General features: G+C 35.4%; 1 protein-coding gene across 1 annotated transcript; it reads left to right on the forward strand.

Moving 5' to 3' along the window:
- The first annotated feature begins 231 nt into the window (after window positions 1-231).
- Aadac (arylacetamide deacetylase) lies at window positions 232-9,867 on the forward strand. The gene is made up of 5 exons (XM_028763642.1): window positions 232-404; window positions 4,267-4,489; window positions 5,730-5,799; window positions 6,673-6,844; window positions 9,189-9,867. Exons 1-5 carry the CDS (start codon window positions 270-272, stop codon window positions 9,783-9,785), a joined length of 1,197 nt encoding a protein of 398 aa, XP_028619475.1. The 5' UTR covers window positions 232-269; the 3' UTR covers window positions 9,786-9,867.
- The last annotated feature ends 5,170 nt before the right edge of the window (window positions 9,868-15,037 follow it).

Here is a 15,037-nt window from a genome sequence, read left to right on the forward strand (position 1 = left end):
TAATAATGCCTTTGCTATGATGAATTTTCATTGCAAACTGTTCAGCAACAGACTGTTGCTAATAGATAGGAAGGTAACTTGGAGATAGAACCTCTGCTTTGAAATTCTTTGTTTGTAGATTTGGAGTGCCTGTGTACGAAAAGATTACACAGTGGAATTTGGACTGAAAAACTTAGATAACACTTTATGACAGGTTAAAATTCAACATTCAAAGATTTGAAATCAGTTGTATTTGCTAGCTGCCAAAAGTAGAAAGAGCAGGAGGAAACATGGGGAGAACTATTTTTCTTCTCATCTCTGTGGTGCTTGTAGCTTATTATGTTTATATTCCTCTTCCAGATGCTATTGAAGAGCCTTGGAAATTGGTATGGCAAAATACACTTCCAAAAATAGCAACAGATTTGGTAAGTTCTGAATTTTACCAACCTTAAAAATGCTGAATAACTTTAAAAAAAGAGAAAGTAGGAGTTGTGAAAGATGTTTCTTAGCATGATCCTTCTCTAGATCTGATTCCAGTTACAGACGGCAACCAGGAAGAGGGAAAGGAGAAGGAAGAAGAATAGAGGATACAGAGAGAGTTTGCTTTAGAGTACTGCCAGGTGAAGATTTTTAGAAGAATCAACTTCAGTAAAGGAGAATGGCATAATATTCTGTTTAATTATAGAAATCTATGCAGTAGGTTTAGATTCGTGCATGGAAATCTGTGCTTCTGGGACAGTTAGTAAGGCTGATTTGTTAGAAACAAAACAAAAAACAAACAACCCAGCAACACAGGAAAACAAGACCGTATAATTCTCAATTGGAGCCACTGTTGCACCTGTGGGTATTTTGTATAGGATCTTCTTCACTCTTCCGTATGCTTCCATTGCTGTATAGAAACTTTTCAGTTCTGTGAGGTGTCATTTGCCTGTTGTTGGTCTTAATTTATGAAAAAATGGAGTTATATTTATAGAGTCCTTTCCTGTGCCTATAAATTTAGAGTGCAACCTAAATTTTTTTCTAGAAGTTTTAGAGTTTTTGGGTTTACCTTTGAAGTTTTTCATCAATTTACATTTTACTTATGTGCAGAGTGAGAGGTAACTGTGTAATTTAGTTATTCTACATGTAGACATCCCATTGTGGCAGCCAAATTTGCTATTTTTCTCCAGTACATGACTTTGACATCTTTGTGGGACATCAGTCAGCTATGAATATGTTTCATCATACCGTAAATAAAATTTAAATCTTCCACATACATATTTGGGACCATTACAAAAATGTTTTGATTGCACTATATAGAGGACAATTTAATATTACCTTATTCCTGTTCCTTTGCTAAAAATATGATTTTGTTTTGACCTTTTTCTGTTATATTGGGTTTCCTTGTTTGCTTGCTCTACTTTTCATTTAGTGGATTTTTGAGGGGGAGGCAGAGAGAGAGAGAGAGAGAGAGAGAGAGAGAGAGAGAGAGAGAGAGAGAAACTAAGTTGGGTTGGCAATGAGGTGGGAAAACATAAATAAAATATATTGTATACAAATTTTTAAATGAAAAATGCAATATGATTACTAAAAGTAAAGCTTTCTAACTAACATAAAATTCTACAGGTGAAAAATATAAAAGAATTCATCTCATGTTTTGATGACAAAATTATAAAAGAACATGAAGTGTATTACATGGTAATGACATGAACAGAAATAACAATTTGTAGATTAGTGAAAGAAAAGACCCAAATGTATATTCACATGTAAAAATCTTTTGATATTTGACAAAGATGCCAAAATACACACAAGAGAAGACAGCATCTTCAACAAACTTTAGAAGGATAACTGCATGTGCACATGTCAAAACTTTATCTATCATACTGAATGAAAATCAACTCCAAATAGTTAAAAAAAATGAGATTAATGTGAAACCTGAAATGCTAGAAGAAAATGTAATCAATACCCTACACAATATAGGTGTGGGAAAAAAATCTGTACAGGATAACTATTACCAAGGAACTACGGTCACCCATTGAAAAAATGAGATCTCAGATAATTAAAAAACTTCTGAATAGCAAACTATCAGTTCAGTGAAGAGGAATTTCTCAAAGGGAGAGAGTCTTTGCCATCTGTATATTTGATAAAATGTTAATATCTAGAATATAGAATAAGTCAAAATAAAAGAATCAAGAAGAGATGACAAAATTAACATTTTTTTAAATTTAAATATGAAGCTCTTTAAAGAATTTATTTCCTCTTTAAGGGCTTCTACCTGTTTACCTATGTTTTCCTGTATTGCTTCGAGTGAGTTATTTATATCCTTAAAGGACTACTTAAAGGACTCTATTATCTTCTTGAGACAGGATTTTAGGTCAGCATCCTGTTTTGCAGATGTGTTGGGGTATCCAGGGCTTGCTGTGGTGGGAGAAGTGGGTTCTGATGGTGCCAAAGTATATTGGCTTCTGTGGCTTATGGTCTTGGACTTGCCTCTCACCATATGGTCATCTCTGGTGTTATCTGGCCTGAGTTTCTCTCATTCACAGTTGCTGGGATTGCAAACTGGTGCAAGCATTATGAAGACCAGCTTGACAAGTTCTCAAAAAGCTAAAAGTAGATCTGCCCTAAGACCCATCTATCTCACTCATTGGCCAAAGGATTCAACATCTTGCTCTCCAAATAGTTTTTCAGCTATGTTTATTGTTGCTCTAGGTACAATAGCTAGTAAAACAACCAAAACGTCCCTCAACTGATGAATGGATAATGAAAATGTGGCACATATTCACTATAGTATACTATTCATCTCTGAAGAAAGCTGAAATCATAGAGCTAGAAGCTGCAGCTGAGATGTAATGTATAAGGGAAGAATACATTACAAAAGAAAATATACTGAGTGAGGCAGCCCACATCCAAGAAGACAATTGCTACATGTTCCGTATGTGTGGATTATAGCTCTCAATATTTAGATGTTAGTATATAACCTAGAGCCACTATAGAAACCAGAGAAGTTAGTAGAGACAATGGGGGAACAAGAGAAATTGAGGGGATAGGAGGACACAGCAAGAAAGGGAAATCAAGGCATAGGGATTAACTGGAAACTGCATTGGAAGACAATACAGAGGAAGGAGAGGAGAGATAGAGAACTCTATGATTGTCTGAAAAATATCACAGGTAAACATTGATTTATGTTAACTCAAAAAATTTCACCTGAGAGTAAAAATCCTACCATCAGGAGTCATAGCAGCTATATCTAACAAAAATTCTGTGCAAAAGACTGCCATTGCTACTGGTGTCGCTCAAGAAGTTGAAAGCAAGACCTTGTTGCTGAAGACACCACACACTTCCAACACAAGAATTGGAAGAGTCAAGCTGGAACTGGAAAGCTTCCTCCTTGACAATTAGCTCTCATAGGAACTGTGCAAGCTTTTGACAGAGTAGAGCTATAAATGTCCTACCCAGCTATGATACCTAGAAAGTACAAGAATGACCAGCATTGCAAGATGGTTCCCAGGGTATAACAGTAACAATCACATCTTGGGTAACCAACATTAATCTGATTGGATTTAAGGCCTGCTCAATAAGAGGGAAATTCATTCTGGTATCATAAACCCAGTCAATGAACTATAGCTAGTGAGGTCACTGCCCTTGAGGAAAACTTACCCCTACCAGCTTAGTAATCCAGTATAATTTCTCACTGCCTTCTAAATACTCATCCCCTTACCACAGACACAATGTGCAGAGACCAAAACAAAAAGCTACAATTAGTAAAATTACAAAAAAAAAAAAATACCCAAACAAACAACAGCTGACTATGGATTCTCAACACCAACTGATACATCTACAACCTCTATACCTAATGCTCAGGGAACATGATACATGTAGGGACAAAATAGTTTAAGAATCAGAAGACCAAGATATCTGAGGTGACATAGTGTCTCATATATACATATGTAAAAATATGTATATGTATAAAACAGGGAAACAGCACCCAACCAATCTCAGAAACTGGTGACCTAAGCAAGACTAGGATACTACCAACTCCAGTTGACTTTCCAGTGTGGATGGCAGAAATTTCATAAGACCCTATCCATAGCTTTAACAGGTGATAGATCACTGGCAAGAGTAGGAGAATCAAAATTCTCCCGGGAAAAGACCCTGACAGGTTATCCAATACCAAGCAGTCAGCTGTAAATACATATTCATATGAGCAACACTAGAGGACCTCAGCAGGCTGCATTTACACACACACACACACACACACACACACACACACACACACTTGTAATTGTTTTTTTCTTCTCTACTTAGGCTTCTTTTGTTGAACTTTTGGGAATCAATCATTTAATGGACACGATACAGTTACTTATAACATTTCAGGAAGTCCCACCCACATCTGATGAGAATGTCACTGTGATGGAGACAACTTTCGACAGTGTTCCTGTTCGCATATACATACCCAAAAGGAAGTCAACAACGCTCAGGCGTGGCTTGTTTTTTATTCATGGCGGTGGCTGGTGTTTGGGGAGTGCTGGTATGTCCCATTGGGTGAACATTCTTGTTTATCTCATAAAATATTGACTGAGCATAAAAAGACATATAAAGTCACGTGTAAGTTAGATAATAATGCTTCAATTGTTTAATGTGCTCTTTTCTGAAAGGTGAATTAATTACTACTCAAAGCTATAGAAAAAATTTCACTTAAGAAGAGAAATGGCTTCTTGAACATGGAACTTTATTATTGTATGATTGGTAGAATGCTGTAGTGAGAACAAAAGTGGAGTGAACCGAGCAGTGGGTGAAATAGCAGCTAATAGAGATGGTGACTGTGACCTTTTATAAAGCATTAAGACAAAGTGAATGAGACAAAGATGTTAGATGCAAAAGCATAGAGACAAACATATTATATTTATTTGACATTACATAGTTCGCTTGTTACATATAGATTATACAATATAATATCTCACTATATACAGTTGTGTATTGTAATTTGACTTTATTAAACGTAAGTATATAAGTACAAATAACATATAATCAATATATCTAATCTAATTTATAATGTATGTATTTTATAATAAATCAAGGAGCCTATGACAGCTTCATAAGCTGATTTTAAGACGGTGGAATATGAGGTATTCTGGAATGTGTGGTGTGAGACTAAAGGAAGAGTTTCTTTTGACCTTGAGAACTTGGAGATAACTTTGCAGGCTCTGGTTTATTTTTCCCCTATGTTATCTGTATTTGGAACACTTTTCCAAACCCAGGTGCATGTATATAGTCCATTCCTAACCCATTGCATTGCTAAGGGGAAAAACACCAAAATATCATTTTTCCTTCTCTCCCTAGTTATGGATGGATGTGTGAATAAGGACTTAGGTTTTCTCTTTCTCTTTCTGTCAGTTTTATTGAAACATTACACTATTTCTAGGTACTGTGCTCTATACAACTCCATTAGAGCAAATATTATGTATCTGTGCTTTGTGATAACCTCTAACTCTAGTAGACCATACACCCCTTAAAGTCTGCTATAGTTATTTGTACTTCCAATAATATTCTTGAAATCTATAAGGGTAAAATCTGCTAAATGAGAGGGAAATAAATGAAGCTTGATAAGAACAACAGAGCTTTAGAGTAGGCACTGTGAAATGGATAGAACAAGCACCTTGGCTCATTTGTAGATTGTCTGTGAGGAGAAGCATACACTGATGTGGTTTTGCTGATTTGCTTTCCATCCATTTGCTTACCAGCCTCTCACTCAGTTTTCTTGATTTCAGCTAGCTACATCTATGACACTCTATCGAGATGGACAGCCCATAAACTTGATGCTGTTGTTGTGTCAACTGAGTAAGATCACGGTTTGCTTCTTCAGTGCTTAGCCATTCTATAGCAAATAATCAACATCTTATTTATTTATTTATTTATTTATTTATTTATTTATTATTGGAATGCCTCAAATGAAATTAAGAGAGTAAGCAAAGAAAATGAACTTAAGTTGGCCAGAATAGAGTTAAGGACACCAAAACAAAAAAACAAAACAAACGAACAAAACCAACATGAAACACTCAAATTAACCAGGAATCAAAAGAGAAAGTGCAGAAATCATTAGAACACAGTAACAGTGGTGCATGATGTGCATGAAGGACCTGCATGGGAATTTTAGCCTAGTTTCCTTCAGCCAAGTGAGTGCTTAGAGTCAGAGAATCACAGGAAAATGAGATTTAAAGTTTTGCCTAGAGACTTTTTATATGTCATATATATATATATATATATATATATATATATATATATATATATATATGTATATATATATATATATATATATATATATTTCACAAGTGAACTAAGAATCATATATTTTTTGTACAATATGGTCTTTCTGAGAATTATTACTTTCTGAAATTATTTTTCTTTGATTAATTTTCAGTATAGTATAATAGTTATAAAAAGAATGTACTGGAAGATGTTGTTAAGTGAATATATTACCCATTATTTGTTCACTCTTTTTCTTTTGAATCAACAAGGCTAATTTACTTGTTTTACTCAAGGTTTTACTAGTATAATAATTAAATTAGAGAAGGCGTTATGACAGAGACTCCGTGGGTATAAAGCTAGCAATAATATTTTGTTTATTAAAGAAAACTTGGACTTTTAGTTCAGAGATACACCACATATCTTTAATTAAATTGCATTATTTTGAAACTGTTATTCCTCACACAGCTATGGCCTTGCCCCAAAATACCATTTTCCAAGACAGTTTGAAGATGTGTATAGGAGTTTACGATGGTTCTTGCAAGAAGACATTCTTGAAAAATATGGTGTAGATCCTAGAAGAGTTGGTGTATCTGGGGACAGTGCTGGTGGAAACTTAGCTGCAGCTGTGACCCAACAGGTAGGCTTCTAGGATCTATTTGATATTTTAAAACACCCTATATATAAACATATTTTCTCAGACATTCTAGAGGTTAGTGAGTGCTGAGTCCTGTATGGTCATGGAAGGAACAGTGTGACATAGTTTCCGACTCTTGGAACAAAGCCAGTAAGGCAAGGCTTTTATGACTGTTGACAGTTTCTGGGCATGAGATTTGTTTGTATAAGAGAATATAACTTTTACTTCATGTTCCTCCTTTAGGAAATATTCTCCCTGCAAAAGTTATAAGGGAATGTACCCTTTGCCAAGGTTAATGACTCCATGATAATCAGAGACACCACAAATCCAGGAGGCAAAGGTGTGTCTATGACTGTAGCAAAAATAGTGAATGCTATGACCTTCAGGAAAGCCCTTAAAGCTGTGGGAAATAACTCTGAAAATATGAGTTCTCAACTATATAAAATATAAGAATGCAATATGGGTTATATGAAGGTTTTCATGGATCAAAAAGAACAGAGACAGCTGCACTATAAGCTAGCTTCTCAGAAAGGTACAAAGACAGGCAGATACAAAGGCAAGTAGATTCCTGAGTTCAAAGCTAGCCTGGGACAAAATGAATTTAAGTCTAGGCATGGTCAGAATGGTAATCTCAGGATGGGATTCTATACAGCTAAGTATATTGTTTGTGATTACAAAGGCAAGAAGATCTCTGAATTCATTTACAATGATTAAAAATAATGTGCTTTCTGTCTTTTTCTAAGAAACAGGAGGCTGGGTTAATGGAATGTTGATTTGTAGGATAATCAAAAGGGAACCTGGAGTAAATGACTGAATAGATAAGTAAATAAAAGATTGTGTCTTGGTTTGCAATAGCTAAGCTATCTGGAGGAACTGACTGGAGATCTCCAGAGAAAGTTGTCTTGAGCAGAATACAGGCTTGAATCTAGCAATTTGACTTTGAATCATTTCTTTCGTGGTTCTCAAATACCCCTTCTCTCAAGAACTCCTCTTCAAGCCAAGACTGGTCCTTGGCAACTGAGAACATATGAATTTATGAGCATGTTAAAATATTAGACAAACACCTGGACTGACTGGACTGATGTTAGGAAACATTTGTCTTCACAGTGCTTCTATACTTGCTGTATAACCCTCACTCCCTCCCTCCCTCCCTCCCCACTCTCTCTCTATATATGTGTGTGAGTGTGTGTGTGTTTCCAACTATGACAGATTTTACTAGTAGAGTTGATCAATGACAACAACTACTATAACTGTAGTATTGATAATTGTAATATGACCAAACTAATATTATATATTTTGATATTAGAATAATGAAATTGCCCAAAGAAAAAATGTTAGCATAGAAGTATGAAAGTAATTAATAAGTTTATAGTTATCATTTGCTTGACACGATTGATAATTTTAGGATCTAATTGTTCATAACATTTCAGGATATTTAGCCACTATGCTTAAATTTCATTTCCCACATATTGCTATATTTAAGGAAACTTCTTCATTTCCAGAGAATAGAAGCTACAAATTGTGTGGTAAGCTCTAATATCTTATAAAACAAATGTCAAAAATGTTCTAGAGTTTTAATCTATACCCTATATGCCTCATTGTTCAGAAAGGCAACCTAATACAACATAAGGTATACATCAAGAGGCAAGAATTTTTAAAACTAAAGCAGTATCCAATTGTGAATTTATCCTTATCTTGTAACATCTTTAAACAAACATTTATTTTTCCTGTTGAACTATCAGTTATTCTTTTATATATTCCCACTTCTGTAAATTTTAAATAATGCTGATTAGTAATTATTGAATATCTGTATAAAATATCATACAATATCCTGTAGACCATTATAGACTAAAAACATGGAGAAAATTTCTAGATCTAAAACATTTTCAAGACAAAGAAGTTCCACACAGTTAACTCTAGAATTCAGTGTCTTGTCTTACATAACACATATACTACTTAAAGGAACACATTTGTCTGAGATAAGTATTGGAACCTTCTTAGGGTTACAGCTATTAGGGTTAAATTGAAGAACATCCCCTTATTCATTTTCCTGAATAAGACATGCAAAAACCACCCCACACTTTATATATTGAAAAGATAAACTCTCAGTTTCAAAGTAAAACAAGGCTCATTAACAGTTAAAGTTCTACTTCTAATCTTCCTTGGTATTTGACTGAAATTAATGTTTATTAGTACATGTAGACAATATAGAGAACTGGAAAAATATGAGATATTTATGTTCAACCTCATTATCTGAATTTATCTTATTTCCTCATAACATTTTTTAGTTGAAAGTATACCTAGTAATTAAAATAGTCATTCAAATGCAATTTTGCTTTCTTTTCAGCTTCTACAGGATCCAGATATCAAGATCAAACTCAAGGTCCAAGTTTTAATATACCCCGCCCTTCAGGCTCTTGATATGAATGTACCATCACTACAAGAAGGTGCACATTTTCCATTGTTAACCAGGTCATTAATGGTGAGGTTCTGGAGTGAATACTTTACTACAGACAAAGACCTGGAGAAAGCCATGCTTCTCAACCAACATGTACCCATGGAATTCAGCCATTTGTTACAGTTGGTGAATTGGAGTTCCTTGCTCCCTGAGAGATATAAGAAAGGTCACTTTTATAAAAATCCTTCTCCTGGCAGTTCTGAGCTGGCTCAAAAATACCCAGGGTTCATAGATGTAAAGGCATGCCCTCTGTTGGCCAATGACAATATATTGCATCATCTACCTCTGACCTATATCATCACATGTCAGTATGATGTCCTAAGAGATGATGGGCTCATGTATGTCAAACGGCTTCAGAATGCTGGAGTTCATGTGACTCATCACCATATTGAAGATGGATTCCATGGAGCATTTACCCTTTTTGGTTTAAAAATTGCAAATAGGATGCAAAATCAGTACTTGAATTGGCTTATCAAAAATCTGTAGCAAAGCCTGCAAACTGATTGATTGAAGATATACAAACAACAAAATAGAAAATAAAACTAGCAAACATAGTTTTAAGGTTTCACGTACTGTTTAAAAGCTTTGTTGTTTCTAATGAGCTAATAGTTTCCATGTTTTGTTAATTTTATTATTAGTAAGCAAGATTTTTCATTCCTTATCTTGTATTTACCTACTGACACACGCCTCGAAGTTTTATGTGGGTAATGACAATCTAAATTCATGTTCACATGTTTGTGAAACTGGTACTTTACCAACTGTCACCAGGTGCAAATTCCATAACAATTGTATAGTATACTTTTACTACCCATTATTATATTACACATAAAAAAATTTGAGCTTAAAGAAGTGAAGTAATAAGATATGTTCTAAATTTAGATACTGTTGGAATAAACATTCATTAGGGGTTTCTACCACAATTTAGATCATTTAGTTCTCAAATAGAAGGCACAAAATCTTTATATTTATAATAAGCTTTACATCATTAGAGCTAGGCAGATCCCTATATGCTATTTTGTCAACTTTCCTGTCAATAACCCTGAGCTATAACTTGCCATGTTCTACCTGGGCTGTTCTTATTCCAACTGGCCATTCCTCATTGGCCATGCTCACCTACTCAACTTAACCCATGGCATCTTCCTCCTTCTGTCTTCCCTTGTGATCTCTGCCTCACACCTCAAGCCTGGGAACTGAAGCTCTGTCTACCTCTATTCTGCCCATCTAAAAGCTGTAAGTATTTTTATTCAACAAATACTTTTAAATTAAGGAGCAAGATTTGCACAAAAAAAGCTGATATATATGAGAATTCACTTATCTTGTGGCAACTAGACTTTGGGATAAAGAATTTAGCATTACAATATGTATCAACAGACCAAACTTCAACAAAATAACAACTGTAAGAATGACACTCAGGTACATGGCTTGTCAACATCAATGGCTTTACATTTTAGAAACTAAATTCCATTTGATACTCCATTGTTAGAATTAAACTTGCTCCTATTTTCCCCTTGCTGTTGCTATGAACTATATATGTATACTTTGAACTATATCTTGAAAGAAAACACAAGTATATCATAATTTACATAATTTTGGGTGTATCATGATACCAAGTGTTTAGTTTAAGTTAATTTAATTTAGATAACATTTTTTATCTATTCATTAACACTGAAGAGAATGCCATCTTATTGGTTCAAAATCCACATGCTCACAGCAAATGTATTCATGCTAGTCTACTTTCATACTACTTTTGTACTTCCTAAAGAATAAGATTTCGCATACACTATTCTTTTTTCAGAACCTTGGAAGTAGATCCAGGAAGTAATGAAGAATTACTTTGTGAATTATCTAGTTTCTATACCCACTGACTCAGTAAAAATGTTCTACATATTTGGTTAAAGTTCAAGACATTGTACTAATCTCATATACTCTTGGGTTTCTTCTATACTAGTTGTGTGAGCTTGTATACACACCTCTTTCTCACACCAGTATAGTAGATGCAATGATGCCTCGGTAACACACTTAAGTAGCAAAAATGTTAAGTAAGGTTTGAAATAAGAAATTATTTCATAACATTTTTAAGAACTTTAAGAAGGGAGTCAAGAAGCTGAAGGAGTTTGGAGCCCCATGGAGGGAGCAACAGTGTCAACTAGCCAGACATCCTGGAGCTCCCCTGGACTGGACCACCAACCAAAGAATACACATGGAAGGATTTGTGGCTCTGTCCCCAAATGTGGAAGAGGATGGCCTTGTTGGACACCAGTGGGAGAAGAGGTCCTTGGGCCTGAGGGTGTTCGATGTCCAAGTAGGGGAATGTCAGGGCTGGAAGGCAGGAGTGGGTGGGTGAGTGGGGTAGCACCTCCATAGAGGCAGGGGGAGGGGGGATGAGATACAGGGATTCAAAAGGGATGACCTAGAAAGGGGGAAATTTTTGAAATATAAATAAAGAAGATAGCCAATAAAAAAAGGAAAAAAACATAAAAGTGTTTTTTTTTCACAATAGAGACTGAGGAAATTCAAAAAATCATCAGATCCTACAACAAAAACCTATACTCAACAAAACTGGAAAATCTGGATGAAATAGACAATTTTCTAGAGAGATACCCTGTACTAAACTTATATCAGGTTCAAATAAACCATCTAAACATCCCATAACCCCTAAAGATATAACAGCAGTCATTAAGTCTCTCCACTAAAAAAAGCCCATGACTAGATAGTTTTAGTGCAGAGTTCTCTCAGACTTTCCAATAAGACCTAATACCAATCCTCTATAAATAATTCTACAAAATTGAAACAGAAGGGACACTACCAAATTCATTCTATGAACCCACAATTATTCTCATACCTAAACCACACAAAGACCCAACAAAGAAAGAGAACTTCAGACCAATCTCCCTTATGAATATCGGTGCAAAAATACCCAATAAAATTCTTGCAAACAGAATGTAAGAATACATCTTTACAATCATCCATCATGATCAAGTAGGCTTTATCTCAGGAATGCAGGGATGGTTTAATATATGGAAATCCATCAGCGTAATCCACTATATAAACAAACTCAAAGTAAAAAACCACATGATCATCTCACTAGATGCTGAGAAAGCATTTGACAAAACTCAACACCCCTTCATGGTAAAAGTCTTGGTAAGAACAGGAATTCAAGGCCATACCTAAACATAGTAAAAGCAATATACAGCAAACCAGTAGTCAACATCAAACTTAATGGAAAGAAACTTGAATCAATCCAACTAAGATCAGGGACTAGACAAGGCTGTCCATTCTCTCCCTACCTATTCAATATAGTACTGGAAGTCCTAGCCAGAGCAATTAGACAACAAAAGGAAGTCAAAGGGATACAAATTGAAAAGGAAGAAGTCAACATTTCACTATTTGCAGATATGATAGTATACTTAAGTCACACCAAAACTTCCACCAGAGAACTCCTAACCCGATAAATGGACTCCCAGACAGAGTTATTAATTTAATATGCTGGCAAGCCAAGGACAGGTAAGATTCTGCACAGAGCCTTACCATCCTCAGACAGAAGTGCATTGCTTTTGATTATGCATATTCCACAACAGGTAAGGAAGATATTCTTGTCAGAATGACCTAAGACAGACCCAGTCCTGTTTATGAAATAAAAGAGAGGGAGATGTGGAGAGCTTTTTGGTTGCTTGGCAAGAATCTAACATTGGTCAGGGACAAGGAAATAGGCTGCTTGGCAGGAATATGACATTGGCCAAGGACAAGGAAGTATGTTTCAGGCAGGAATCTGACATTAGGCTAGGACAAAAAAAGTAATTTCAGACAGGATTCTAAATCTTAGGCTAGAAAAAAAAAGTAATTTCAGACAGGAATCTAAATCTTAGGCTAGAACAAAGAAATAGGCTTCAGGCATGAAAATGACTTTGGGCTAGGATAGGGAAGTAGGCTCAAATATTTTGTTCATCCTAGTAAGTCCTTAGAAATAGTTATGGGAGTGACCATGGGACTTTGTTTATTGCCTTGCTTGTTCTTTGACTGTTTGTGTTGCTGTCTTGCTTGTTACTTGACTATTTGCATCTATTGTGTTGCTAGTCTCTCAACCTAGAACTGACCTTAATAAGTACATGTAATTAAAATGATATGAAAGCAAAAAGGAGGAGGAGGATGGGATAGGGGGTTTCTGAGGAGAAAGGGAATAGGGAAAGGGGATGACATCTGAAATGTAAATAAATAAAATATCCAATAAAAAAAGCGCGTTTCAGGTAATGAGATCCAGGGACCTTTCGACTCCCATCTACATTTCTCAGATCCCTTAGCTCTGAAGATGACAGGCCTCAAGTCCACAGACCTCTAACTACTAATCCACACTGTTACTCAACCAGATCACTTCAGATGAAGGGAAAGGGGAGAGAGGGGAGAAGAGAGAAGAAGGCAGAAGGGGAGCAGTAAGGCAAGAGCAAGAGAGTGTGGAAGTGGTAAGCAGCCGTTTTACTGTGAGGCATACCTGGCTATTTCCAGGCAACTGTGAGGCTGAGCTTAGAAAAAAAAAATGCTAACAGTTTGAATATGCCTGTAGGCTTAAATTTTCAAAACCTATTTTATTTAGGGTTCCTCAAAATTTCACCCTCCTTTTTAGCCTAATGACCAGAAGTAGGGAGAAAAGAAGATTAATAGGAAAAGCATGTTGTCGATCTGTTTAGAAGTAAGTTCCATGGGGTATTCCAACTTTGGTTGTCATGATATCAGCAGTCCAGTTCAATAGCTAACAACAAGTACTCTTCATTAGTGGCATGATCCAGTAGAAAAAGCAAGGTTCCACCAAACCAGCCTGAGTCAGCAGAAGCAGCCAGAATAAGCTATAATACCACCAGAAGTTCTTTGGTGTGTTTCTTTCTATGAAGTAAAGACCAGTGAAGATCAGCAGTTACATGGCATAGCAATGCAAGAGTCTTCTTTCACTGTTTGTGGGGTTCTATTTATATTCTTTCTAAACTTAATGTGCCCTCTGAAAATTCTGTTTTCAGCAAAACATCACATGCCCTCTCTCAAGACAGCTTCCAGAAAAACATCAAATGACACAACTGAGTTGAAAGAAAAAAAAGAAAGAAATTTCCACTTCATGTTTTTCTTTCTGTTTTTCCTTTTTAAATGACATTTTCTCTAACATTAATAATCTACACATAATAAAAATAACTATGAGGACCATAAACTAGAATTTTACATCACATTTTAAATAAGCTAATTATGTACAACATATCAAATAATAGTCAAATAAAGCAACCTTTAATTTCTATCACTTAACAATAGTCAAGCAAAATAACTTTAAGTTATTGATTGATTGATTGATTTTTGCTATTATTATTTCCATTTTTCATCTTTTTCCCCATTATCCATTATTACATCGAGGAGAGAGATCCCAGATTTAATTTTGTTTTCTCCCTGACCACAACGAATAACAACCAACAACTCTATATAATAAAAACCATAATAATAAACAACAACATTCATATCACCTTTTGGGTATAGGGAAGTCATTCTATTTGTCTGGAGGAAAGGATATCTTTTGGGTTTTCTATGAAAATTGGGATATTGGCCAAATCCCAGGAAAGTTAGCTGTATCTTTTTCCGTCTAGTTCCTGTGTTGTCCAATCTCTGTGTGAGCAATCATTTGGGCCAGATGTAAAGCAAAAAACAGCCCTTGTAACCTGGTGCCCAGTACGGCTAAATCCATTCACATCGACCTTCACCATCTTCTC

This window comes from Grammomys surdaster, unplaced genomic scaffold (assembly GCF_004785775.1).
Source record: "Grammomys surdaster isolate TR1022 unplaced genomic scaffold, NIH_TR_1.0 139, whole genome shotgun sequence".
In the NCBI taxonomy this organism is placed as follows: domain Eukaryota; kingdom Metazoa; phylum Chordata; class Mammalia; order Rodentia; family Muridae; genus Grammomys; species Grammomys surdaster.